We start from the raw sequence: 25,974 nt of genomic DNA, 5'->3' as shown, positions 1-25,974 counted from the left end.
TGAATCAGCCAGATTGAACAGCGGCGAAGGCAGGCTCAGCGGTCTGAATGGCCTATTTTGTTCTCATGCGTTATGGTGTACGAGGATCATTTACAGCAGAACAATTATAAAGGACAGTTTATTTGGTCCCTACTACACCACCATGTGAGGATAAATGGGGCATTAATTCATTTCAGATTCTTTAATCAATTTGATAGAATTGTGCACCCTCCAGATATGTTTAGAACATGCAGTGGAGTCTAACAGAAACTGGTTCTCACCAGGAGACGGCTCTGACTCCACATCAGACGGACTTGGCGACTCCTCTGAGCCCTCACTGGTGCTCTCGGCCTCTGAGGCCGTTGCAGAACCTGTGCGGTAAAAGTAATGATGAAAAGAAATCCTAGGACAGTACCACAATAAACATCTTTTAAAAGTAACCAGTTGTGGATAAATACATTTAACATTATTTTAAGAGAAGAACACTCAAAGGCAGCGTTCCCGTCTGATATAATTACAGGGAAGTCTGAGGGACGGCACAATAACAAAATGGTTAGCACAAAGCTTTACAGTGTCAGTGTCACAGGTTCAATTCCTGCCACCATCTGTATTTCATATGTTCTCCCCATGACACATGGATTTCCTCCGGGTGCTCCGGTTTCCTCCCATGTTCCAAAATCATGCCGGTTAACAGGTCAATTGGCCAGTTGGGTGTAATTGGGCAGTGTGGGCTTTTTGGACCAGAAGGGCCTGTTTCCGTGCCTTGTCTCTAAATAAAAAATAAAAGAAGCAACAAACACAGCTGAATGTGGAACGTAATATTCACACATGAAGCTACAACTGCTCAGGGTGAATCTCCTTTGAGGTGCATTGCATGATGATTTGTTTACCTGTTCAGAGCAGTCAGCCCTCCATGCCTATACTGACCAGTGCACACCCACCTGCATCTGTCCCATCCTCCAGCACTTGTCGTGTAGGCTTCTGTACCCACAAGATTCAAAGGCTTCTCTAGACACTGCTCTGTCTCCATGACTATTGCAGGCCGTGCATTACAGATACTGACCACTCTTTGGATGAAAAAGGATGTCCCTCACTTCAATCTAAATCTCTTCCCCTTTACCGTAAATCCACGTTGTCCAGCTTTACCTACCTCTGGTAAGAGGAAAAGTTTCCCCAAATTCAGTTATTTATTTAGAGATAGAGCACGGAACACAACGAGCTGCACCACCTAGTGACCCACCTAGTTAAGCCCAGCCTAATCACAGGACCAACAAAACTGCTAACCAACCGTGCCAACCCCTACCTTACCTATACCCCTCAACTTTATATTCCTCAATCATGTCCCCCTTCGCCCTGACTTACACTGGGGAAATGCAGGTGCACCATTACCATTCAAGATGTCGTAGGTGCAGGATGTTTTCCTATATTATTCACTCCAAACAAAATAATCAGCAGGTAAATTACACTCAGTGGCCACTATATTAGATACCTCCCACACCACTCGTACTTAAAAGCGGCCACTGAGTGTATGTTTTCTGCTGCTGTAGCCCATCCACTTCAAGGTTTGACATGTTGTACATTCAGAGATGCTCTTCTGCACCCCACTGTTGTAACGTGTGGTTATTTGAGTTACTGTTGCATTCCTGTCAGCTTGAACCAGTCTGGCCATTCTCCTCTGATCCCTCTCATTAACAAGATGTTTTCACCCACAGAACTGCAAACCACATCCTCTGTAAATTCTAGAGACTTGTGCATGAAAATCTCAGGAGATCATCAGTTTCTGAGATGCTCAAACCACTCTGTCTGGCACCAACATTCATTCCATGGTCAAATTTCTCATATCACATTTCAGCCCCTTTCCGATGTTTGGTCTGAACAATAGCTGAACCTCTTGACCATGTCTGTGTGCTTTTATGCTTTGAATTGCTGCACATGATTGACTGATTAGATATTTGCATTAATGAGGTGTACAGGTGTCTCAATAAAGTGGACACTGCGTATAGAAATACAATACTGCTAAACTCTTAAAAAATGCTGGTGAACGCAGCAGGCCAGGCAGCATCTATAGGAAGAGGTACAGTCGACTTTTCGGGCCGAGACCCTTCGTCAGGACATACAGACGCTGCCTTGCCTGCTGCGTTCACCAGCATTTTTTCATCTGTGTTGCTTGAATTTCCAACATCTGCAGATTTCCTCGTGTTACTGCTAAACTCTGTTGTGTGCAGGCTGCAACTTCATATTTCACCAGGGCACATTTGCAGAGTGCTCAAAGATATTAATAAGGATATCTAATACGCAACAGATTGAACCATCCAGGCCATTATAAAATGCCTAAGATTGCTTTATGCACACGTCCTGGTTTTAACATCTCCCAACATACCTGAGGAACTTTCTCCAGACGTGGTCTTTATTTCACTGTCGCTGATGTCTTGCAAATCAGATGGTGCGTCTTTTTCCTCATACCTCTCTTCCTTCACTAACAGAAAAAAACACAAATAATAGCAAGATTTACAAAACAGATGTCACACCATCCATCAATTCCCCAATTCTATTCATTACTGTAGAATATTTCCTTTTAGTTCCTTTTGTTTATTTATTTATTTAGAGGGCCCACCAACCCACTGATTTAACCCTAGCCTAATCACAGGACAATTTACAATGACCTACTAACTGGTACGTCTCTGGACTGTAGGAGCAAGCTGGTGAACCTAGAGGAAACCCAAGTGGTCCCAGGGAGAACATACAAACTCCTTACAGACGGAGCCAAAACTGAACTCCAAACTCCAACGCCCGAACTGTAGTAGTGTTCGCTAACTACTATGCTACCATGGCACCAGCTGCAGCTCCAGTCACCACAATGCAGGAAGAATGTGGAAATCTTGCAGAGGGTACAGAAGAGGCTTGCCTGGATTAGACAGTATTAGCTATAAGGAAAATTTGGACAAACTTGGATTATTTTCTCTGCAGCATTGGAGCCTGAAGTGTGATCCAACTGAAGTATCTAATATCACACGAGGTGTAGATAATTGGACAGTCTGTGGGTGGAAATGTCAAATGCTAGTGAGGATAGGTTTAAAGTAAGGGAGTGGAGTTTAAAGGAAGGCAAGTTTTTCTTTTTGCACACAGAGTGATGGGTGACTGGAACATGCTTCCAGGTAAGGCGGTGGAAGCAGATATAACAATATTTAGGAGGCATTTAGACAGACACATGATCAGGCAGAGAATGACTGGATACAGACCATGTGTAGGCAGATGGAATTGGTTTGGATTGGCATTGTGGTTAGCACAGATATGGTGGTTTGTTCCTTCTTGTATGTCTCCACATTACACAAACTCTGTTCTTCTTCCAACATCAATTGCCACTTTTTTTGGTTAAAATATTACACCAGATTTGTTATACAGATTCAAACTACACAAAAGGTGGGTGTAGCTCTCAGGTCTCAGTACAAAGTCAGTAAATTTGTTGCCCTTACCACTTTTTCTTCCATCTCCCAGTTCAAACCTGTCAGTGTGACGCCAGACTGGGCTGTGGTTCCTGTAATGGAGTTTAATTTTCTCAGCATACTCATCCTTCAGTCCACGGTGATGCATCATGGCTGAAAGAACAAACGGATTCTCAATCATTTCAACACCCCGGCATTAAAACTGCTGTCAAAGTGTGTCAGAAATTTGATCTGAATGTTCAGATGGATGAACACCTCAACAGCTGTAACCTGCAGGATCACAGAACAAGACTTGGGAAATGCAGTCAGCATGGACACAATGGGCTGAATGATCTTCTCCAGTGCTACCTGCTAGGAATTCATGACTCTACACAATCTGTCACAGAGTTTAACTGTCTACTGTGTCATCTCAGGGAACAGGGCCAGTCTACTTCGTAAAGAACCAACTGAAATGTCATTAATCACAGCATAAACATTTCAGATATGTTACATCCATCGATCCAAAGTTCAAAGTAAATTCATTATCAAAGAATGTATGTATCACCACCTACTACCCTGCGGTTCAGCATCTTGCAGGCATTCACAGTAGAACAGAGAAAAACAATAGAATCAATGAAAAACTATACAAAGACTGGCAAACAACCAACGTGCAAAAGGCATCGATAAATAAATAATACTGAGAACACGAATTGCAGAGCCCTTGAAAGTGAGCCTGCAGGTTGTGTAGCTCAGAGTTACGGTGAGTGAAGTTATCCATGCCAGTTTAGGTGTCTGATGGCAAGTTTGAACAGACAAAACACAAGAACAGGAGGTTGTATGCTGGTGTGATCATGAATGGTCTGCGAACTAACTTGCCTGTATCTACTTTTGCACCACAACACTTAATCTACACTGACAATTGCTGACAATGAGATGGTTCCTGTTTACTACACCATACTGTAGAACTCAAGGAGATAACTAGGACTAATCCAGGAACAATTCACTCAGGAAGGAGTAACTGGGACTAATCCAGGAACAATTCACTCAGGAAGGAGATAACTAGGACTAATCCAGGAACAATTCACTCGGGAAGGAGTAACCGGGAGTAATCCAGGAACAATTCACTCAGGAAGGAGTAACTGGGACTAATCCAGGAACAATTCACTCGGGAAGGAGTAACTGGGACTAATCCAGGAACAATTCACTCAGGAAGGAGTAACTGGGACTAATCCAGGAACAATTCACTCGGGAAGGAGTAACCGGGAGTAATCCAGGAACAATTCACTCGGGAAGGAGTAACCGGGAGTAATCCAGGAACAATTCACTCGGGAAGGAGTAACCGGGAGTAATCCAGGAACAATTCACTCGGGAAGGAGTAACTGGGACTAATCCAGGAACAATTCACTCAGGAAGGAGTAACCGGGACTAATCCAGGAACAATTCACTCGGGAAGGAGTAACCGGGAGTAATCCAGGAACAATTCACTCGGGAAGGAGTAACCGGGAGTAATCCAGGAACAATTCACTCGGGAAGGAGTAACCTGGACTAATCCAGGAACAATTCACTCGGGAAGGAGTAACCGGGAGTAATCCAGGAACAATTCACTCGGGAAGGAGTAACCGGGAGTAATCCAGGAACAATTCACTCGGGAAGGAGTAACCGGGACTAATCCAGGAACAATTCACTCGGGAAGGAGTAACCGGGAGTAATCCAGGAACAATTCACTCAGGAAGGAGTAACTGGGACTAATCCAGGAACAATTCACTCGGGAAGGAGTAACTGGGACTAATCCAGGAACAATTCACTCGGGAAGGAGTAACCGGGAGTAATCCAGGAACAATTCACTCGGGAAGGAGTAACTGGGAGTAATCCAGGAACAATTCACTCGGGAAGGAGTAACTGGGAGTAATCCAGGAACAATTCACTCGGGAAGGAGTAACCGGGAGTAATCCAGGAACAATTCACTCGGGAAGGAGTAACTGGGACTAATCCAGGAACAATTCACTCGGGAAGGAGTAAGCAGGAGTAATCCAGGAACAATTCACTCGGGAAGGAGTAAGCAGGACTAATCCAGGAACAATTCACTCAGGAAGGAGTAACTGGGACTAATCCAGGAACAATTCACTCAGGAAGGAGTAACTGGGAGTAATCCAGGAACAATTCACTTGGGAAGGAGTAAGCAGGAGTAATCCAGGAACAATGCACTCGGGAAGGACTAATCCAGGAACAATGGACTCGGGAAGGAGTAACCGGGAGTAACCCAGGAATAATGGACTCAGGAGGGGCCGGTGCAGTGTTACAGACTCTGAGGGGTGGCCAATATGAGGGTTAACACACTGCACATTATGGAGTGTAACTGTTCTGTGTGCTTTGTAGTAAGTAACATCAGTGCAAAGATACTGAATACACATAGATGCACATTCATTCACTTCATTTTAAACACAAGCACATGCTCCTGCAAGTGTCACACGGTGTTTTTGAAAATCTTCACAGTGACAGGTCTGGGTGTTTTACCTTCCCTCCTGATATCTCGCTCCTTTCGCCGTTCCTCAGCTCTCCTTTCACGCTCTTTCAATTCCCATTGTTCTTTTTGTAGTTGCTCCCTCTCCCTCATTCTTCTCTCCCGTTCCCTCTGACGCTCAAGTTGCTCAAGACGATCCCTGGAAGGTTCGTAAGCGTTATCAGTGTGCTAACATTCCTAAAGTTTCAGTGTTTAGACAGATCACATCACACACCACAGCATGTCCTGCCACACACTCTTTGTATTGATGAAATAGTCCACATGACTATTAAAATCTAAAACAAAATCCAGTAACTATATTCTAATATATATCCATTGGTCACGGGTGAGGTGCTGAAGGACTGGAGAATAACTAACGGTCTTCTGTTGTCTAAAAATAAGTGGGATATTTATGGGCCGGTGAGCATGTTGTAAGTCGTGGGTAAATTATTGGAAGGTATTTTAAGGGGGCAGGATATATATGTATCAGATATTTATATTGAAGTTGGGTGAGACTAGAACTAGAGGTCATAGTTTAAGGATGAAAAGTGAATTAAAGGGAACCTGAGGGGGTGGTGAGTGTGGACCAAGCTGCCAATGGAAGAGGTGGACAAAGGAACAAATTCAGCATTTAAAGGTGTGGGAGGGTATACAGGACCATGGTTTGAATGCATGTCGCTGGGACTAGGCAGAATAATAGATCAGCACAGACTAGATGGGCTAAAGGGTCTGTTTCTGTTCTGTAGTGTTCTATGACTTTATATGGATGGTTGGCCAATGTTTTTTATGAGATTATTGCAGACTGGATTCAGTTTAGTGAAATTTAATGGGGTAGAAAGCTTCATGTAATATCAAGACCAAAGTCTGCAGTGCCACAACTTGTACAGCTTGTTTTCATCTCTTTTAAACAGATCCCCTAGAATGTCCACACTGCAGACAAATGTTTCGTATGGTATTTGAGATTCACAGTGAGGTTCCTTAACTAATAACCTGATAGACGAGTCACATATGAAGCTTTTTTCTCTCTGCAAATACCATTTCACACTGCAGTTTGTTGGTAATTTGATATCTCCACATGGCTCGTCTGCTTAAGGATAATTGCTTTGAATTACAAGCACATGGAGTGTACAGGGAACAATTACCTTGGGAGGAGAGCAGGTTGAAAGTAAGGAATTAAATTAAGGTAATAGGAACATATAATCATCATAAACACAAGAGATTCTGCAGTTGCTGGAAATCCAGAGCAACACACACAAAATGCTGGAGAAACTCAGCAGGTCAGGCAGCATCTATGGAGGGGAATAAAGAGTCGACATTTAGGGCCGAGACCCCTCATCTGGACTGGAAAGGAAGGGGGAAGATGCCAGAATCAGAAAGGGAGATGGGAAGGAGGACAAGCTAGAAGGTGACAGGTGAAGCCAGGTGGATGGGGGAAGGGGGAGTGAAGTAAGAAGCTGGGAGGAGATAAGTGAAAAAGGCAAAGGGTTGGAAAAGGAAGAATCTGATAGGCGAGGAGAGTGAACCACAGGAGAAAGGGGACGGTTACTAGGGGGAGGTGATAGGTAGGTGAGGAGAAGAGATAAGGTGCCAGAGTGGGGAAATGAAGAAGAGGGAAGATGAAGGGGCAAATTAATAGAAGTTGGAGAAATCAATGTTTATGCCATCAGATACCAACAGAATACTCCTCCACCCTGACAGCAATGTCGTCATGGCAGCAGCAGCGAGTATAATCCTTAGATGGCTGAGGATAGGCTGCAGAACACGTGTGACTCTCTCGTGACGGATGCAATATAAAGGACATCTGGAGGAACCAGAAATTCAACTGCACTCAGGTGAGAGCACAGCGACGGCCTGTTGCCCACCCCATTAATGTGCATCTTCACTGTCACCAGATAACGAACAACACTCACCACAGAATATTTTACTGAAATTGAAGTTCATCAGATCAGCTGATGAGGAAGCAGTCAAATGATTCCCATTTATTTTTAAAAAAAGACAAAAGTATACTTCTTTACACTTCCCTAAACTCAAATTGTTAAAGTAATTGTCTGTGAGCTTTAACATTTATTTCAGTTACGAACATAAAAAGGGAATTACTGAAAACATTTGACCAGTAAAACCATCAAGCTATTTGATAGAGTATTACAGCACAGTACAGACCCTCTGGCCCACAATGTTGTGCTGGCCTTTTAACTTACTCTAAGATCAATCTAAACCTTCCCCCCACGTAACCCTCCATTTTTCTATCCACCACGTGCTTATCGAAGAGTCTCTTAAGTGTCCCTAATGTATCTGCCTCTACCAACACCCATCATTCTCTGTGAAAAGTACTTACGCCTGACATCCCCCCTATACTTTCCTCCAATCACCTTAAAATGATGTCCTTTTGTATTAGCCATTTCCACCCTGGGAGAAATTGCCTCTGGCTGTCCACTCGATCTATGTGTCTTACCATCTTGTATACCTCCATCAAGTAACCTCTCATCCTCTTTCACTCCAAAGAGAGAAAAGCCCTAGCTCACTCAACCTATCCTCATAAGACATGCTCTCTAATTCATGCAGCATCCTGGCAAATCTCCTCTGCACCCTCTCTAAAGTTTCCATATCCTTCCTATAAATGAGGCAACTAGAAGCAATACTCCGAGTGTGGCCTAACCAAGGTTTTATAAAGTTGCAACATTACCTTACAGCTCTTGAACTCAATCTTCTGACTAATGAAGGCCAATATACCTTCTTAACCACCCTATCAACTTGCGTGGCAACCTTGAGGGATCAATGGACACGGTCATGATCTCCCTGTTCCGCCACACTGCTGAGAATCCTGTCATTAACCCTGTACTCCGCCTTCAAGCCCAACCTCCTAAAGTGAATCACTGCACACTTTGCACTTTTCAACCCAGCTCCACATCCTGTCAACATCCTAAAAACCCAGACACTTCAGTCAATGCCTTTAATAACACTATTTCCAATTACTTTGGCTCTATGCATCCTTTCCTAAAGTAGACCTGATGTTATTTGTCTATTCACCCCCTTGACACTTTAAAGCCAGAATCAGAATAGAGTGACATCCATTTAGAATAGAGATGAGGAAGAAGTTCTTTATCCAGAGGGTGGTGAATCTGTAGAATTCACTGCCAGAGATGGCTGTGGAGACCAAGTCATTGGGTATATTTAAAGCGGGAATTGATAGGCTCTTGATTAGTCAGGGTGCTAAAGGTGCAGGGAGAAGGCAGGGGAATGGGGTTGAGAGGGATAATAAATCTGCTGTGATGGAAGGGCAGAGCAGACTCAATGGGCTGAATGGCTAATTCTTCTCCAATGTCTATGGTCTTACATAGTAAAACTCATTGTTTGCAACGCACAAATGTTATCTCATATTTTAAAAGTGACAGAAGAGCTAAGCCCAGGCTCCCTTTACAAGTATGCTTTCAACAAGTGTAATGATTCTCAATATTAACTAATTTACATACCCAGACCAATAGTATTTCTCAGTTAGAGTTTCAACACAGTTGGTAGGACAACACCAAATTGAATGCCAGTTATATCGGCTTAGAAATCGACATGTGCTTTAAAAGGCAATGTAGGATTATGCCCACTGTTGCCTTGGCTGCTTTGCATGAATGCGGAGTTTGAAACGCTAACCTTGGTGAAATTTCAACTACTTAGAGTATATAGTTTTCATGTCTACAGATGTAAGAGATGTCTGCTGGTACGTAGCATATCCCAGTTCAGGTTTGCATAATGTTCTGTACATTATACATGTTGAGTGTATGTATACATTATATAGTGATCTTTAATCCCAGTATAGGCCTGCATTCCCAGATCAGGTACCGTAGAGCCGGAGGGACAATGAACTATCTGGTGTGATATGTGAACAAGAAGGCACGGCAGAGCCTCCAATTCCTAAGAAGATGGAGGCATGCAAGGCCCCCACCCCCATCTTAACTGCGTTTTACCGCAGCACCATTGAGAGCATGGTGCATTTTCATCTGGTACGGGAGCAGCCGAGCGCTGCTCCCGGACCAGAGGCTCCTGCAAAGGACTGTGAGAACAGCTGAGAGGAGCATAGGGCTCTCCCTACCATCCGCTGGGGACACTTACTGTGTATGCAGGGCCCTTAGTATTATTAAGGAACCCACCCATCCAACCAGCATCCTCTGACTTTCTACCATCAGCAGGAGACTCCGATGCACAAAGACAAGAACGGTCAGGATGGGAAACAGTTTCCTCCCTCAGGCCATTAGGCTTCTGAACTCCCTGCCACATCGTGTTCGAAGTTAATCTGTTCCATACCTTTTAGTTTGTTATTTAAGCGTGATTCATCTGTAGATTTTATCCTTACCTTCATAAGTTATCGTGTGTAATATGTGAGATGTGTACTAGAGTGCTTTACACCCTCGTTCAGAGAAATGTTGTCTTGTTTCTCTATACATTATATGGTTATATACTGTGCATTATATACATGTATACAGTTAAATGACAATAAACTTGATTTGTCTTGATGTGGAGGGGACATTAAATCCTTGCTGAGTATCCAGTATTGTGCACCGGTGCACAAACAATCTACATAATCATCAAATCACATCTGTTCTGACAATAAGATGTTTAAACTTTACTATTCAATGTTTATTGCCAAGATCTTCCATCCCAAACCAACAGGACTCATTTCAGTAAGCTTTCTCAGCTATGAAACAGTTCTATCTGTCACTTTCATAGCTGGCATATATATTGTTACACAGGTTAAAACACAGCGAAAGTGCACAGAATGGATTTTTAATCACTCAAGACAGAGCAGTCAGGTAGAGCCTTGAAAACTGAGCAGTCATCTAATCTGTGTACTTGATAGAAACATAACTGAAATTGTAATGTTTCACTTAATTTATACTTTAATTAGACGTGCTTATCAGCTGCAAGTCCGAGTAAAATTCTCCTTCACCTTTCTCTTCTGGAATGTTCTCTGGCAAGTTCTCTCCGTTTCTGCCTCTCTCGTTCTCTACGTGCCTTATCTTGTTCCTCTCGTTGTCGTTTCCTTCGCTCATGCTCCCTCTCTTTTTCTTTGTCTTTCTCCTTCCCTCTCATGTGCTTTCCTGTTTACAAATATTTGCATGTTTAAATGTTAATTAAGATTAAAACCCATGACCTGTCAATTAAAAGCCATTGAAAAGAAATTATTTGGAATGTTATGTGTCAAAGGTAAAGTTGCTTAGCAGCACCACAATCCCGCAGGACAGAAGTACTTACCAGTATTAAGCGATTGTTTTACATTCGGACTCACCCGTATTGTTTTATGTCACATTACACTCCATCAAGAAAGATGCAAAATCAGATCAATCCGACCCAGAGGCCTGAAACACCTAGTAGTAACAAATGGATCACCTCAGCCTCGAGCTTGGAGAGGAGCAAAGGATTCAGTCCACCAAGTCAATTTTATTACTGACTTATCCATTCATAATCCTTAATGCCCTAGCCTAAAAAATATTCCATTAATCTTAGTTTTGAAGACTTCAATTGGTCTAGTCTCATCTTTTCTTACTGGGGGATGGAGGGTGGAAGATATCCACATTTCTAACTCATGTGTAGTGTTTCTGGACAGTAATCCAGAAACTCTTATTTTAGAGCTATCTGCTTTTGTTTGGACTACCCAACCTTACCAAATCCTTAAATCATCTTGAACACCTCAGTTATATCAGCACCTGACTTATCCTCAAGGGGAAACGACTGCAAGCTCACCTATCGTCAGCACCTAACCTATTGTCAAGCGGGGATGACTACAAGCTGCAGTGACCATATTGGGTAAAGTTACCAGATTACTTTTTAGCCAAATGAGGAACATTACAAGAATGAGAAAACGTCATCGCCACATCACCTGGAATCTGAGGACACCAGTTATTATCCAAACACGATAATTTCTGCTGTATAAAACCTAACTAAAGGAGTTATGCTTACCCTTGCAATGTTAAATATTGCTGTTATGGATATTTATTCACATCTTTTCTCAAAGTTTTTGATGATGTGACATTTACTAATATTATAGAAAACCTAACACAGGGATTAGAGACAAAAAAATTAATCTATAGGACGTGTAATGGCTAGCAATGATCAAATATATATATTAGCATACTATCTTGCTGTTGTATTAATAGAAAACCACAGATTATAAAGTGTCATAAATGACTGGAAGTCAAAAATTAAAAAGATCACAAATACTAAGAAAAGTCAAAAATGAAATAATAGAGGTACTGACCGCAATCATTGAAATATTGTTAAAGTAGGTTCTGAGAGATATATCTAATGTAATACTAATATGTAAACCACAAACCACAGACCAACCAGCCCAAAATCATAATCTACAGACCATTATTCTAATTAAAGGAATAGCTTAGCCTGTGTGCTGAGGCTACTGAAGGTGACAAATTTAAAAGGTGACTTTTGGAAACAGTAATGGGTTATATATTGAGAAATCACACCGTGTTGTTGCAATTATGAATTAGGAATTGTGACATATTATGAAGAATGTCACAGTAGATTCATCGTTGGAGCAACTGATATTCTCAAAATCTCAGATAAAGAACAGGGCCTGAGGAGAACAGCGTCACAATGCAAAGCTTAAGCAGTTTTACACTCAGACAATTTAACAGGAGAAAGAATCTTAAGTTTGATGCAGTGAAGGGTGATGACAAAGATATATTGAATGGTAGATTTTCAGAAGATTTATAAGTGGTTGAGAGAAAATTCCTATGGCAATCAAATTGTTGCCCAAGGTATTAAAACTGTTCAACAAGCAAGTTTATTAAATAAGTAGAGTATGCACATCGTTAATTTATGCCAAGCTTATATAGAAAATTCAATAAGGAAAATTGTGCGGCTATCTGGTTTAGAAAGTATATTATTTGTTATTTTTGATATTAATTGAAACAGCTCCTCAAAAAAATTAGTAAATTAGTGCTCTTTAAATTGTAACTTTTTTTTTTAAGGCTTTGCTGATTATTCCTCATCGTCTTCATCCCATCCTGAACCTTGTTACAGATGACACATGGACTGGTGTACAATTTACATTATCAGTTTAAAATTATACACCTTGGGATAACGTTGATAATCCTCAAGTTCACCCTGTGTATCAACAGGACACCTAAACATATCAATGAGAGCCTTACCCACATTTTGCTCATTTCCATGAAGATTTTAAAGTTTATCTCATCTACCTTAAGTGTCCTGAAGACATGAAGTTCTTTGAGTTTCTTGTAACAGTCTTTGTTTCCTATGATTCAACTCTGAAGACTTGTAAAGAATTCATTTCACACTTTGGCCATTTTGTAGTGCCTGAACAATTTCTATCCAAAGGTCTTCCCAATCCCTCTACTTTACACAGTGGACAACAGACTCCGTGCTGTCCATCCTTCTACCACCCAACAAACATCGCAATTAACCTCAATGACCTTTGAATTCACCTGTACCTGGATGTGTTTAGGATTTATTTATTTAACCCTTTTGACCATGAGGTTCTCTTTCTTTGGACTGCCTATCTTAAGAAAAAAAAGTTACCCATGACAAACTTGTTTTGCTCATTTCACAATCCAATACTCATCAGACGAGCTTGTTACTCCCAAAGTCGTGCACTTCTCTGGCCTCACCCTTCATTCCAACATTAAAATGAAGACGCAGTGATCTCTGAATGACTGGCTGTTTTTATCTGCTAGTTAACTATTACGTGCATTTTAATATTCAGATTCCAATTATCTTCGACTAGCCTCTGTTCAATTTTCTTATTTGCTTTTCTCGTTCAGGTATAATTCATTTTTCCATTCATTCAGGAACTTTTACATTACACTTGCTCTCTTTTGTACCTTATACATTCCCTCCTGCGGGTTAGATTGTTGAGATTAGCATTTCCTATTCACATTACCTCTCTGCACTTGCATCTAATGTTCTCATTCTTCACCTAGTGTGTTAGGCTCATGCATGAAGCATGTCAGGTCCTCTGAGCTACCTGCGTCTTTCTACACAACCAGATTCATGTTTTTCAGGTCGCAATGCGTTATTTTTCTACTTGGCGTCTTTGGGTTATCCAGGGAGGGTTAGCACCTCTGGTGAAGGGGCTTGATGCGTCCATTCTGGGGCAGCTCACTCAACCTTTGGGCCCCACCAGACACTCAGCTCTCACCCGTAGCTCCAAGTAACAGTTTACATGCGACAGTGGCTACACCCCAGTACACTGCTTCAACAGGTGGGCTAAACCAAGTGAGGTAGCGGGTGGACTCCATAACCTGGTGAGACATACAAAGTCAGTTCTGGCAGACTGGATGGATGAGATCAACAGTGAGATCCCACAGCCAGGAAGCAGTTCTACAATGCTTTGGAGAGTGAAGGATATGACAAAGCACAGAAGTCATGATCACCCACTGCAACCAAGGAAGACCCAGTTGTGATGTACCACTGGATCTGGATTTCCGAGTTTGAAAGAGTGGAACTGCCCTACTGCAATGGTTTTTCCACTTTAAAAACCTTCCAGCACAGGTTTCCTGTCATCATCGGATATGACGGGCAAACATCATTTTTCTAGTTGGTAGCTAAACAAAATCTTAAGCGCAGTATGAATTCACGTTCACATTTTCCTAAATCTAACCAGCAATAAATATCCGCTCACTTTCTTATAAAGTCTTTATCACATTAATAAAGTTCCTATTCCATCTTAATACCACTTGATGACCATGGTTTCTGTAGTACTTCAGAATTGAATTTGAGACCTTTTTCATTTCAGAATGAAATTGCACCATCTCGGATCGCAAGACCCTGCAGCGGATAGTGAGGTCAGCGGAGAAGATCATCAGGGTCTCTCTTCCCGCCATCACAGACATTTACACCACATGCTGCATCCGCAAAGCAAACAACATTATGAAGGACCCCATGCACCCCTCATACAAACTCTTCTCCCTCCTGCCATCTGGGAAAAAGCACCAAAGCATTCCGGCTCTCACGACCAGACTATGTAACAGTTTCTTCCCCCAAGCCATCAGACTCCTCAATACCCAGAGCCTGGTTTGACACCAACCTACTGTACCCTCTACTGTGCCTACTGTCTTGTTTATAATTTATTATTATTTATTGTAGTGCCTGTACTATTTTGTGCACTTTATGCAGTCCTGGATAGGTCTGTAGTCTAGTGTAGATTTTGTGTTTTTTCTTACGTAGTTCAGTGTAGTTTTTATATTATTTCATGTAGCACCATGGTCCTGGAAAACGTTGTCTCATTTTTACTATGTTCTGTAGCAGCAGTTATGGTTGAAATGACAATAAAAAAGTGACTTGACTTGACTTGACTTGAACAAGACAATAGATGTTAATCTCAAAGGCAATTGATATCCCCAATTCTTCAATCACTGCAGAGTATTTCACAATACATACCCATAATAAAATATTCTGACATCTCTCACCTTCAGTCGATCTGCTTCGATGCCTTCGTTTTTCCTTCCTTCTTTCCTCTTTCCTGTGGTGAGATTTTTCCTTTTTGGACGTTTGTTGAGGAGGTTTAATTGCCAAGGAATCATCCTCCTCACCTCTAAATGAATTTAAGTATATATTAGTAACATTATTCAAACCATGCAGTTCATTTGCATATAGTGTAAATACATAAATTATAAATAGGAAAAGCCCACTTCCCAGTTAAGTTTGATCTAATGGTGACTTCCCCAGCTACCCCAACCATCTTTCCTCCTGTTTATTGCAAATCTGTCTGCAGCAGCCAAGGAAAAAAATCAGGATTCTGACCCCATTACCCTATGAGGAACAGCATCCCAAAACTAATAACTGATGAAATAATGTTGCCTGATCTCTGCCTCAAATGGAAAACTCTTCATTTTCAAACAGTGACCCTGGGTTCCAGATTCTTCACAAAAGGACCCATCTCCACCACATCCATCCCTCTGGATCTTATATATCACGCCTTCCTATACTGGGTGTGGCGCGTGGCCAAGTGGTTAGGGCATCGGGCTCACGATCTGAAGGTCGTGGGTTCAAGTCTCGGCCAAGGCAGCCTGTTGTGTCTTCGAGCAAGGCACTTAACCACACACTGCTCCAGCCCACCCAGCTGAAAATGGGTACCGGCAAATGCTGGGGGTCAACCTCGCGATAGACTGGCGGGTGGGGGTGGGGGGGAGGAGTCTCGTACTCTCAGTCGCTTCACGCCACAGAAACCAGCATAAGCACCAGCCTGATGGGCCACAAGGCTCAGAACAGACGTTAACTTTAACTTCCTATACTGGGTATCCAGGCGAGACAGGCCTAGTCAGTCCACCTTTTCCTCATGAGACAATCTGCCCATTCTGCATAGTCTAGCATGCTTTATAAGAATTTTTTCCTGGTTACTAACACCCCAACCTTAATAAGTCTAATACTGTACATAACACGCTAAATGGCTTCACCGATATCCCGGGTAGTTGCTTAAAGTTTGTAGTTGTTGTATTTGTCCACAGGCCACTCAAACTGACCAGTTAAAGATTAAAGAGATTAGTTTTATTTGTCACATATACATCAAAACATACAGTGAAATACGTTGTTTTGTGTTAAATCAAACCAATGAGGATTGTGCTGGGAGCAGCCTGCAGGTGTCGCCAAGCTTCTGGCGCCAACATAGAATGCTCACAACTCAGCAAGCCTAACCCAACCAAACACTGAGGGGAAACTGGAGCGCCGGGTGGAGACCCACGAGGCCAGAGGGAGAACGTACAGACTCCTTACAGACAGTGACAGGAGTCGTATTCACTGGCACTGTAGTGATTGCGCTAACTGCTACACTACCATGCCACCCCACTTGTGACAGACATGTGGTTAATTCCCAACATTTGTAATTCTTCCGTCAGGCTGTGAGACAAATGAATTCCCTGCCACCATTGAGGTCTCATCACTAGGACAGCCGCTGTTTAATGTTTACCTGTGCTGCAAACTACATACATTTTAAATTATATTTTATTAACTTATTCATGGTAATATTTTGCCTTATGTACTGTGTGATATGTGTTTTGTAGGTGCACTGTAAATGTTTCCTTTGGTTGTATACACATACAGTCAGATGACAATAAACTTGAACTATAATGCATTACTGCTTGCCATAAATCTTTGGAAGACAATTACTTATTTGCAAACTGTAGCAGATATTATGTGAGGGATTCATGATGGAATTTGTTATAATACTTGTATTGTGTATTGTCAGCACTAAGTGTGAAAATGAAGCTAATTCCAGTGCAACTACAAATTATTCTCCCAAATTTTGAGGACGGAGAAGAGGTCTCCAGCATTTTAGGGAACAGTGTGACAGCTGAAGATACAGAAATCCAAAATATCTCTACATCACTATAACCAAGCTGTGTCATGTTTCCCAATCAAATTGCTGAAAGCTGGTGACAGAAACAAAGATGTCAGTTAAATATCATCTGATTCTCTGCTTCAAGTATATTGAAGTTTCAAAACTACATTATAAATACATTTTGCAAAGTCATCATGAAAATGTTAAAGAACAGATGAGAAAAGTGACAAGTGATGGGCCAATTACCTCTTCATCAATCTGCAACAGAAATTACTGAATCCTTATATTGAATCTCTGGTGAGGCTACATCTGGAGTACTGCAGAGAGTTCTGGCCATGCCACTATAGGAAGGTTGTCGAGTCTTTGGAGAGGGTGCAGAAGAGGTTTACCAGGATGCTGCCTGGTCTAGAGGGCACGTGCTAACGTGAGACGCTGGATAAACTTCAGTTGTTTTCTCTGGAACAGCAAGGGTTAAGGGGAAATCTGATAGAAGTTTATCAGATTATGAGAGGCATAGATACAATAGAGAGGGACTATTTTTACAAAGAGCAGAAACGTCAATACCAGAGGACAGGCATTGAAGGTGAGAAGAGGATGAGGGTGTAAGTTTTTTTAACCAGAGTGGTGGATGCCTGAAATGCACTGCCTGGTATGGTAGTAGAGGCAAATACATCAAAGAGACGTTTAGACAGGCACATGACTAGGAGGAAGATGGAGGGATATGGACATTGTGTAGGTAGGAGGGATTTGTTTTTTGGGGGGTTTTTGATTTTCTTTTGAGCTGGTTCAGCATAACCTTGTGGGCTGAAGGGCCTATTCCTGTGTTGTGCTGTACTGTTCTGTTAATTCTTTAACATACAAATACAGACATTCACATTGGGGGCACAAAGAATTAGCTGTTAAATCATAAACACACCGATCCTCTATTGATCCTTCTCGTCTGTGTGGTGAATTACGGATAGTTATCTCCATCTTATGTTCTTGAAGCTCTCCTTCTTCCAGTGAGTCTCGTTTAGAATCTCTGTCATCCAACTGAGACACAAAAATAGCAGGGTAATTCTAAACTGCTTCTCTGCTCAGTAACACCTTAGACTTCAGAACTTATCTATGACAATTTGACAAACCATATGTTTATGACATACTTTTCATTGTATCTTCTTAGTAATCATTTTCCAAACTGTGTATAGTCATTTTGAGTTTTCATCATTACAGGTAACTATAGTTTGAAAATGCAGGGCTTAGAAATAACAAACGATGAATAAAAAGAAACAGTATAGAGAAGTCATTCCTACAACCTGATACATAAGATGGTAACAGGTATAGATAGAGATGACATCTAAAGGCGGAAATGGCTAATATGAGGCATAATTTTTTATACTCTTTTTTTTATTAACAAATAAAAAAATAAAAAAAAGCACATCCACAAAAACCACAACCTTAACAAAATCAAATTAAATATTGAGCAGCAAAAGGGAGTAAAATATAAAGGCAAAAGTAAACATACACAGCAGAGGTTCACTGCACCAAAAACCCTCAGTCCTCACCCCGTGAGACAGTCCAACACAAGGCCCCATATCCTTTCAAAGATGTCCCCTCTGTCCTCATTACATAGTCTCAGTCTCTCCAAATATAACGTATTTATGAGGCATAATTTTAAGGTGATTGCAGGAAAGTATAGAGGAGATGAGAGAGCGAGATATTTTACACAGAGAGTGTTGGGTGCATGAAATGCATCACCAGGGGCACAGGTAGAGGCAGATACATTCGGGACATTTAAGAGACTCTCAGATAGGCACATGGATGATAGGAAATTGGAGGGCTATGTGAGAAGGAATGGTTAGATTGATCTTGGAGTAGATTAACAAGTCAAAGGGCATCTACTGTGCTGTGGTGTTCTATAACAAGAAGGATTTAAAGGATTTTGCTGGTGACAATGCAAAGCTACATCTCCCTTGGTGGGCAATATTCTGCAGCTCAGAGTGGTTTTCCAATTGAAATTAAACCTGTAAGCAGAATTGAAGTTGCTGACAAAAGATTAATTTTTCTCCATCAACACTTCCAACTACAACAGTTCTCACATAAACAACATTACGTTGGAAACAAACTACAATTGTGGTCACTCCTCATTTTGATAAACTGAATAAGAGATAAAAGGATTTACTGTGTACATACCTGAACAATTGCTTTATTGAAGCCAAGATATTCCCAGCAGCTGAAGAACAGCCATTCATTGTTATCTAAACATTGTATATCTTATATTTCCCAATTATACATTATTACAATCAAGGGTCACAACATGTGAAATCTCTAAACTTGTGGAGGACTTTCACCTAGTGATCTATTACATAATCCCACAATTTAGAGTTAATTAAAACCCTAAATTCAAAGCAGCATGAAATATTGTTGACATGCTGTATATTATCTACTTAAACAGAAAGGTTTTTGGTCCAATGGTAAACAAGGTAACCAATAACTTCTTCCCAATTTCTCTGGGTTGGTAGACAAACCAACCAGGTATCCAAGTGAGTGAGAACATATGTGGAACATAAGAGTTTAGAGAACCAATAATCACAACTACAAAGCAAGAACTGACAGGGCAGTTTTGATCCAGAACTTTGTGTATGTTTATCAAATGACTCTGCTCTTGAACCCTGCTACATTGTAGAAACAGTACACTGCTCTTAGACTAACAAAAACTAGTGGTGGGGTGGTCCAGCCCATTGTGTGCGTTTATCAAAGAAACAGCTCTATTATTGAAACCAATTACACTGTGAAAACAGTACACTTAGACAACAAAATCCAGTGGGAGGGCAGTCTTGGTCCAACATTATGTGTGTGTCTATCAAGAATCTGCCATTGAACCCTGTTCCTTTGAAGAAGCTGTATGCTACTCTTAGACTGACAGCTGCACAGTACACAGTACTGAGGGGCGATACTTTGTCACAAAGGAGCAAATCAACCATGTTGTCTCTTCCGGTAGGACAGCAGAGCGCTCAGACACAGTGACCGCTTAAAGGTGCATTTGTTCATCTCGTAAGCCTTTCTCTATGATTGCAAGTCACTGCTGGATACTAAGAACATTAAGTACTGCAGGACTATCACGTCAGCAAGTTGCTCGAGCTGGACTTAGTGCTGTGTTGTCGACTGGTTGTACTGAAAAGGAGTGCAACTCAACAAACCGAGTGATTATCTTGGACATTTTTATTGGGATCGCAAGACCCTGTTGGACATTGGTAACAAACAATACTGCAAATCCATTCCTTGGCAACCCATGGCAGGAGCGATTCGTTGCCTCGGTCGTGGCAAGGACTTGGCATCGGCCACAGGGTCGCCTTGGACGTGGCAGCCCGTTGCAGCCGCCAGGAGAGAGCGCGGACGCCTCTGTTGGGCTTGCTGCAATCCTGCTGGGTTGAGGGCTTCTGTTCGTTCAGTGGTGTCCTCCAGTGTTCACTCAGTGGAAGAACAGGCTGGAGAAGAACAAACTACAATCATGCCATTCAGGGACTTAAACCATAAAGAAACAGGAGCAGAATTAGGCCATGTGTCCCATATAGTCTACTCTACCATTTTGTCAAGGCTGATCCATTTCCCCCTTAGTCCCAATCTCCTGCCTTCTCCCCGTATCCCTTCATGCCCCGATCAATCAAGAATCTATCCACCTCTGCCGTAAATATACCCAATGACTTGGCCTCCACAAGGACATGAATGTCCCTCAGGCTGTATCATCGACTTTTGTTGAAGACGAATTAAAGACTGAGTTATTAAAGGAAGGAATAGAATAAAACCACGCTCACAGACAAGACTAGAAGTTGGTCGGATTCATTACTTACATTTTTTAAACGTTTTACATCAACTTTCTCCTCTTGCTCTTTTCGCCGCTTCTTTTCCTGCAAAATTTCTTCCAGAGTTTTCACTTTCCAGTTATCCTTTTCATCTCCCATTGGGACAGAGCGCACAGACCTGAAACATAACGTGACATCCCTGAAACATTATGTTGCATTCCCCAATGAGACAGAGCGCACAGATTCAAAACATAACATGACATCCCCGAAACAAAACGTGATGTCCCTGAAACACAACATTACATCCCCCATTGGGGCAGACCACACTGAGCTGAAACACATTCCATCCCCCACTGGCCTTGCAGCCTTAAAACAATATCTAACGTAAACAACCAGAATGAATGCTGAGTCTGAATAAATCTCCCGAGTGTCTTTCCTTCATCCTTGGTATGCGGTTAACTTGCATTGACAAAAAATAATAAAAGCAGTGTGAACATTGGTGCAAGAGCTAATGAGGTGGCAGGAAATGACAGAACTATAATTAACCAAAATCCCAAATTGCAAATGGACTCAAAAGAAAGGCTTGGACTCCACTGTACTCCAATAACAGTCACAGACAATCTACAGGGAAATATGTCAAAGGTTGCCAGCAGAGAAGATTCACATTCAAATCCAAACACCAAACTTTAACTCAATGCAATAAACACATGTAACTTTACAACTAAGGAGATGGATGTTGCTACAATCCAATTATATTCAGACTTACAAATGAACTCCTGCTCCAAGTAAACTGGGAACGTTTTTCTCCGGCAGACTGAAAGAAAAGAAAATACAAAAATTAAAGGCACAAAAGATTCTACAGGTGATGGAAATCCAGAGTTATGCACACAAAATGCCGGAGGGAATTAGAGGGTCAGGCAGTGTTTATGGAGGGGAATAAGCAGTCAACATTTCGGGCTGAGACCCTTCATCAGGATTGGAAAGCGTCCCAAGAAGGAGCCAGTGCATGGGATCAAAAAAGCTGGATAAAGTTGTAAATTCTGCCAACTCCATTATGGGCATTAGCCTTCCGGAATTGAGGGCACCTTCAAAAGGCGATTCCTCAAAGAGATGGTATTGATCAGTAAGGATCTCCATCACCCAGGACATGTCCTCTTTTCATTGCTACCATCAAGCAAGAGGTACAGGAGTCTGAAGACACACACTCAACATTCTAAGAACTTTTTCCCCTCTACCATCAGATTTCTGAAAGAACAGTTAACCCATGAAGACTACCTCACTATTTTGTACTAATTATTTAATTTAATGTATATATTTCTTACTTTAATTTGCAATATTTATGTACTGCACTGTACTGCTGCTGGAAAACAGCACATTTGACAACATACAGTATGTCATTGATATTAAACCTGATTCTGAAATGTCAATTGTTTATTCCTTTCATCAGACGCTGCCTGACCTGCTGAGTTCCTCCAACATTTTATATGTGTACATGAATTTTATGTCAATGCACCATGCAGAAATGTCAGTTTGCCAAGCCAATGAACTACTAATGTATTTACAAACTGACCTAATTCTGAAGCCTCAGATGATCGCTAATTTCATCGGTCATGATGAGAGTCACAGAGTTATACAGTGTGAAACAGGCCCTTCAGCCCAGCTGGTCCATGCTAGTCCCCACAAGTCTTGGTGTTGAGGCTGAAGGTGAAGGATGAACCAGCATTCAGTTCACTACTCTGAGGCTTTATTCACCTCAGCGCTGAACTAACTCTGCAGCTTTGGCCTGCAACCATCAGCACTCGACTCAACGCTGGACCTGGCTCTGTGGCTGTGGCCTGCAGTCATTGGGCTCCTGGACCGGCTGCAATGTTAGACTGGCTCCGAAGCTGTGGCCTGCTGCCATGAGCACTCAATTCTGTGCTGAACTGGCTCCATGGCTGTGGCTCACTTTTGGGGACTCTGCAGTTCAAGTTCTGTATACTGTTTGCTTACACGTTTTCATTGTTTGCATGATTTGTTCTTTTTTTTCACACATTAGATATTTAACTAGATCAGTACAGCACAGTACAGACCCTTCAGCCGACAAAGCTGTGCTGACCCCTTAACCTACTCCAAGATCAGCCTAAGCCTTCCTTCCTGTTATTTGAAATAATCTTCTGGGGTAAAGCACCTCTCTTTGCAAACAATGATTAGGGATATATCAGTCACAGACTATCAACACATGAATTGAAGGCTCGTGAAGGGACTGTACAAGCAATGAACTTCCTTTGCTGCTTCTTCCTGTCAATCTTTGATTAAGTTATCCAACTATCACATCTGGAGTACCTGGGCGCACAGAACAAGGCCCACTCACTCTACAATGCAGCTCACCTCCATGGTCCTCGACAACATGTAAAGTGTAACAGATACAGTCAGAAACAGGCCCTTCAACCCATCTAGTCCATGCTGAACTGTTACTCTGCTTCGTCCCATCGACCTGCACCCGGATCATGGTCCTCTGTACCACTCCCATCCATGTACCTATCCAAATTTCTCTTAAATGTTAAAATCGGATCCACATCCACCATTTCCACTGGCAGCTCGTTCCACACTCTCACCATCCTCCAAGTGAAGTTCCCCCTCATATTCCTCTTAAACATTTCACCGTTCATTGTTAACTCAATCTTCCAAACTCAGTGGAAGAAGTCTGCATGCATTTACCCTACTGATATTCAATTTTGTATACAGTATTCCCAAAGGAACACAAGATGCATCCTGAGGTCTGGGAATTTGGTTAAACTCCCCTCCCAACCCCCACTGGTTTAAGATGGCACTGGTGAAGAAGGTCGAAGATGGTGACGATTTGCCTGTAAGCAAACAAAATTACTCACTACTTCATTAACCACATTCTTTCAGGTAAACGACGACTGCAAACAATAGCCTGTAAGTTGCCTTTAGGAGATGAGCTTTTGAATCGCCTGTATGACCTGGCATTTTTGTGGTGTGAACTGAAGTCTCAAAGGTGCAGGTCAGTTGTGGTGTGGTGTTTACAGGCCGAATTGAAGCAGTGGGGCCTGGGCGCGGGGAATGAGCCAACGTTTGGCCATTGCTGAAGCAGGCTTGGAGGCATTCCATATGAGAGGAGTTGAGGCAGTGGGGCCTTGGACCAGACCCAAGACCAAGGAAAGACCCAATGTTTGATCAATTTTAGCGCCAGATCTGTGACGGGCCGAGAGCAAGGAACGACCTGAAGTTTAAACAATTTAAGTGCCAGGCCAGATTGAAAAGGTCAGGGTGACAGGGCCAGAGGCGAGGGACGTGCCGGTTCAGCTCGCTGTTCTGTGAGATTTACTCGTTTCTGCACTGAACGGAGGCTGTGGCCAGCCACTAACGGGCTCCTGGTCGGGCTGCAATGATGACTGGCTCCGTGGCTGTGGACTCACTTTCATGAAGTTCAGCTGTTTGCTTGTTTTTGTTGTTTGCACGATTTGTTTTTCTGCACATTGAGTGTTTGATGGTCTTTTTATGGATGTTATTGGGTTTCTTTGTTTTGTGGCTGCCTGAAAGAAGACAAAGCTCAAGGTTGTAGATGATATACATACTTTGATAATAAATGTTCTCTGACTTTGACTAAAGCTGCCCACACTCGAACCTGACAGACACGTTTCGTCATGGTAATCAGACTCTGAGATATTAGAACTACAGAATTCCAAATGAATTGAGATCCACTGGGATGTTTGATAATTATCTTAGTTGACCGTACAGCTGTATGCAATTCCATATCCATATAAGACATTGGTACAGCCACATATAGAGCACTGGACAAAGTTGCAGTCATCCTACAATAGGAAGGACATCTTTAAACAAGAGGGTGCGAAGAAGGATTTACAAAGATGTTACCAGGACTGGAGGATAAATTGGAATAAAGCAGAGCTACGATGGCGCTTAACAACAACTCACTCGAGCTCATCTGTGGAAACAGCTTAATTTCTACCTTTGATGTCTCTTTTTCCTTTTCAGGGTGGATGAGATTCTGTTGAAGACCCTGACCAGGAGTTACTCAGACTTTGTTTTTTTGTGGTAGTGGGACCCACTTCTGGGGGCTCACGCCAATCCCAAGGACGCAGCCAAGAAGAGGAGCGTGCCTTCGGGATTCCGAGGCTTTGCGGCCCTGTGGACCGGCTGATTCTAAGCCAGTGCCGCTGACTGAAGTGTCGCAGGAGAAATTGGGACATCAGGAACGGCAGATCAGTTGTCGGGGGCTCTGTACGGGGCGAATCGCGTACTCTCTCTTTCTCTCATTGGTGGAGGAGAGTTTGTCGCGATTCTCAATTCAGAGAACTCGAGAAAAAAGCGATGCAACAGAGTTTATCACCGAGTTGTTTTGTTACGTCTTCCCTCTCACTATGAAAGGAGGACACCTCTTTTTCCCTTTATTAGGGAGACAGAGCCTGTGGTATGTTGAATTGTCAGCTGAACGATTAGTTTTCGTTGTACTGCAGAACATGGTCTTTCTTGGGGGCTTTGCTATTCTTGCTTGGTGGGTGGAAGGTGCTGGTGTTTTTTCTGCATAAGTGGGTGGGGGTGGGGAAGGGTCGTTGCTTTGCTGCTGCTTGCATGTGGGAGGGAAGAGTGGAGGGCTTTGGGGGCTCTAGCATTTTTACTGTCACTCATTCTTTGGGGCACTCCTGTTTTTGAGGATGTCTGTGAATTGAGAGACTGTCTATCTACACTGTGTCTCTCATAACCTTACAAATCTTTATCAGATCTCCCCTCAGCCACCACTGCTCCAGAGAAAACAACCAAACTTGTTATAGCACATACTCTCCAATCCAGGCAGCATCCTGGTAAACCTCTTCTGCACTGTCTCCAAAGCCTCCAAATCCTCCTACAACGCGGTGACCAGAACTGTATGCAATACTCCCAACTAGTTTTGTAAACCTGTAACATAATTCTCAACTCTCAACCCTTGATTAATAAATGCAAGCACTCCATATACCTTCTTAACCACCC

The 25,974-nt window shown here is 42.3% G+C and overlaps 1 protein-coding gene across 8 annotated transcripts in view; it reads right to left on the bottom strand.

Annotated features, from left to right (window-relative positions):
* Positions 1–25,974, bottom strand: part of cdk11b (cyclin dependent kinase 11B) — a 60,924-nt gene that overhangs the window by 26,552 nt on the left and 8,398 nt on the right. For 5 of the 8 annotated variants that reach the window (XM_063033237.1, XM_063033242.1, XM_063033244.1 and 2 more), the window contains 9 exons: positions 21,749–21,796; positions 21,031–21,160; positions 18,117–18,232; positions 15,333–15,457; positions 10,838–10,988; positions 5,916–6,061; positions 3,453–3,575; positions 2,360–2,455; positions 261–350 (listed from right to left, as the gene is read on the bottom strand). In XM_063033237.1, the coding sequence (XP_062889307.1) occupies positions 261–350; positions 2,360–2,455; positions 3,453–3,575; positions 5,916–6,061; positions 10,838–10,988; positions 15,333–15,457; positions 18,117–18,232; positions 21,031–21,141 (958 nt within the window). In that variant the 5' untranslated portion in view covers positions 21,142–21,160; positions 21,749–21,796. Of the gene's footprint in view, positions 1–260; positions 351–2,359; positions 2,456–3,452; positions 3,576–5,915; positions 6,062–10,837; positions 10,989–15,332; positions 15,458–18,116; positions 18,233–19,372; positions 19,413–21,030; positions 21,161–21,748; positions 21,797–24,404; positions 24,522–25,974 lie in introns of those variants that run through there. The other 3 variants (XM_063033239.1, XM_063033240.1, XM_063033243.1) reach the window with 2 other exon arrangements.

This window comes from Mobula hypostoma, chromosome 25 (assembly GCF_963921235.1).
Source record: "Mobula hypostoma chromosome 25, sMobHyp1.1, whole genome shotgun sequence".
In the NCBI taxonomy this organism is placed as follows: Eukaryota; Metazoa; Chordata; class Chondrichthyes; order Myliobatiformes; family Myliobatidae; genus Mobula; species Mobula hypostoma.
Note: the sequence above shows the minus strand (reverse complement) of the source record. Positions and strands in the feature narration are given on the sequence as shown.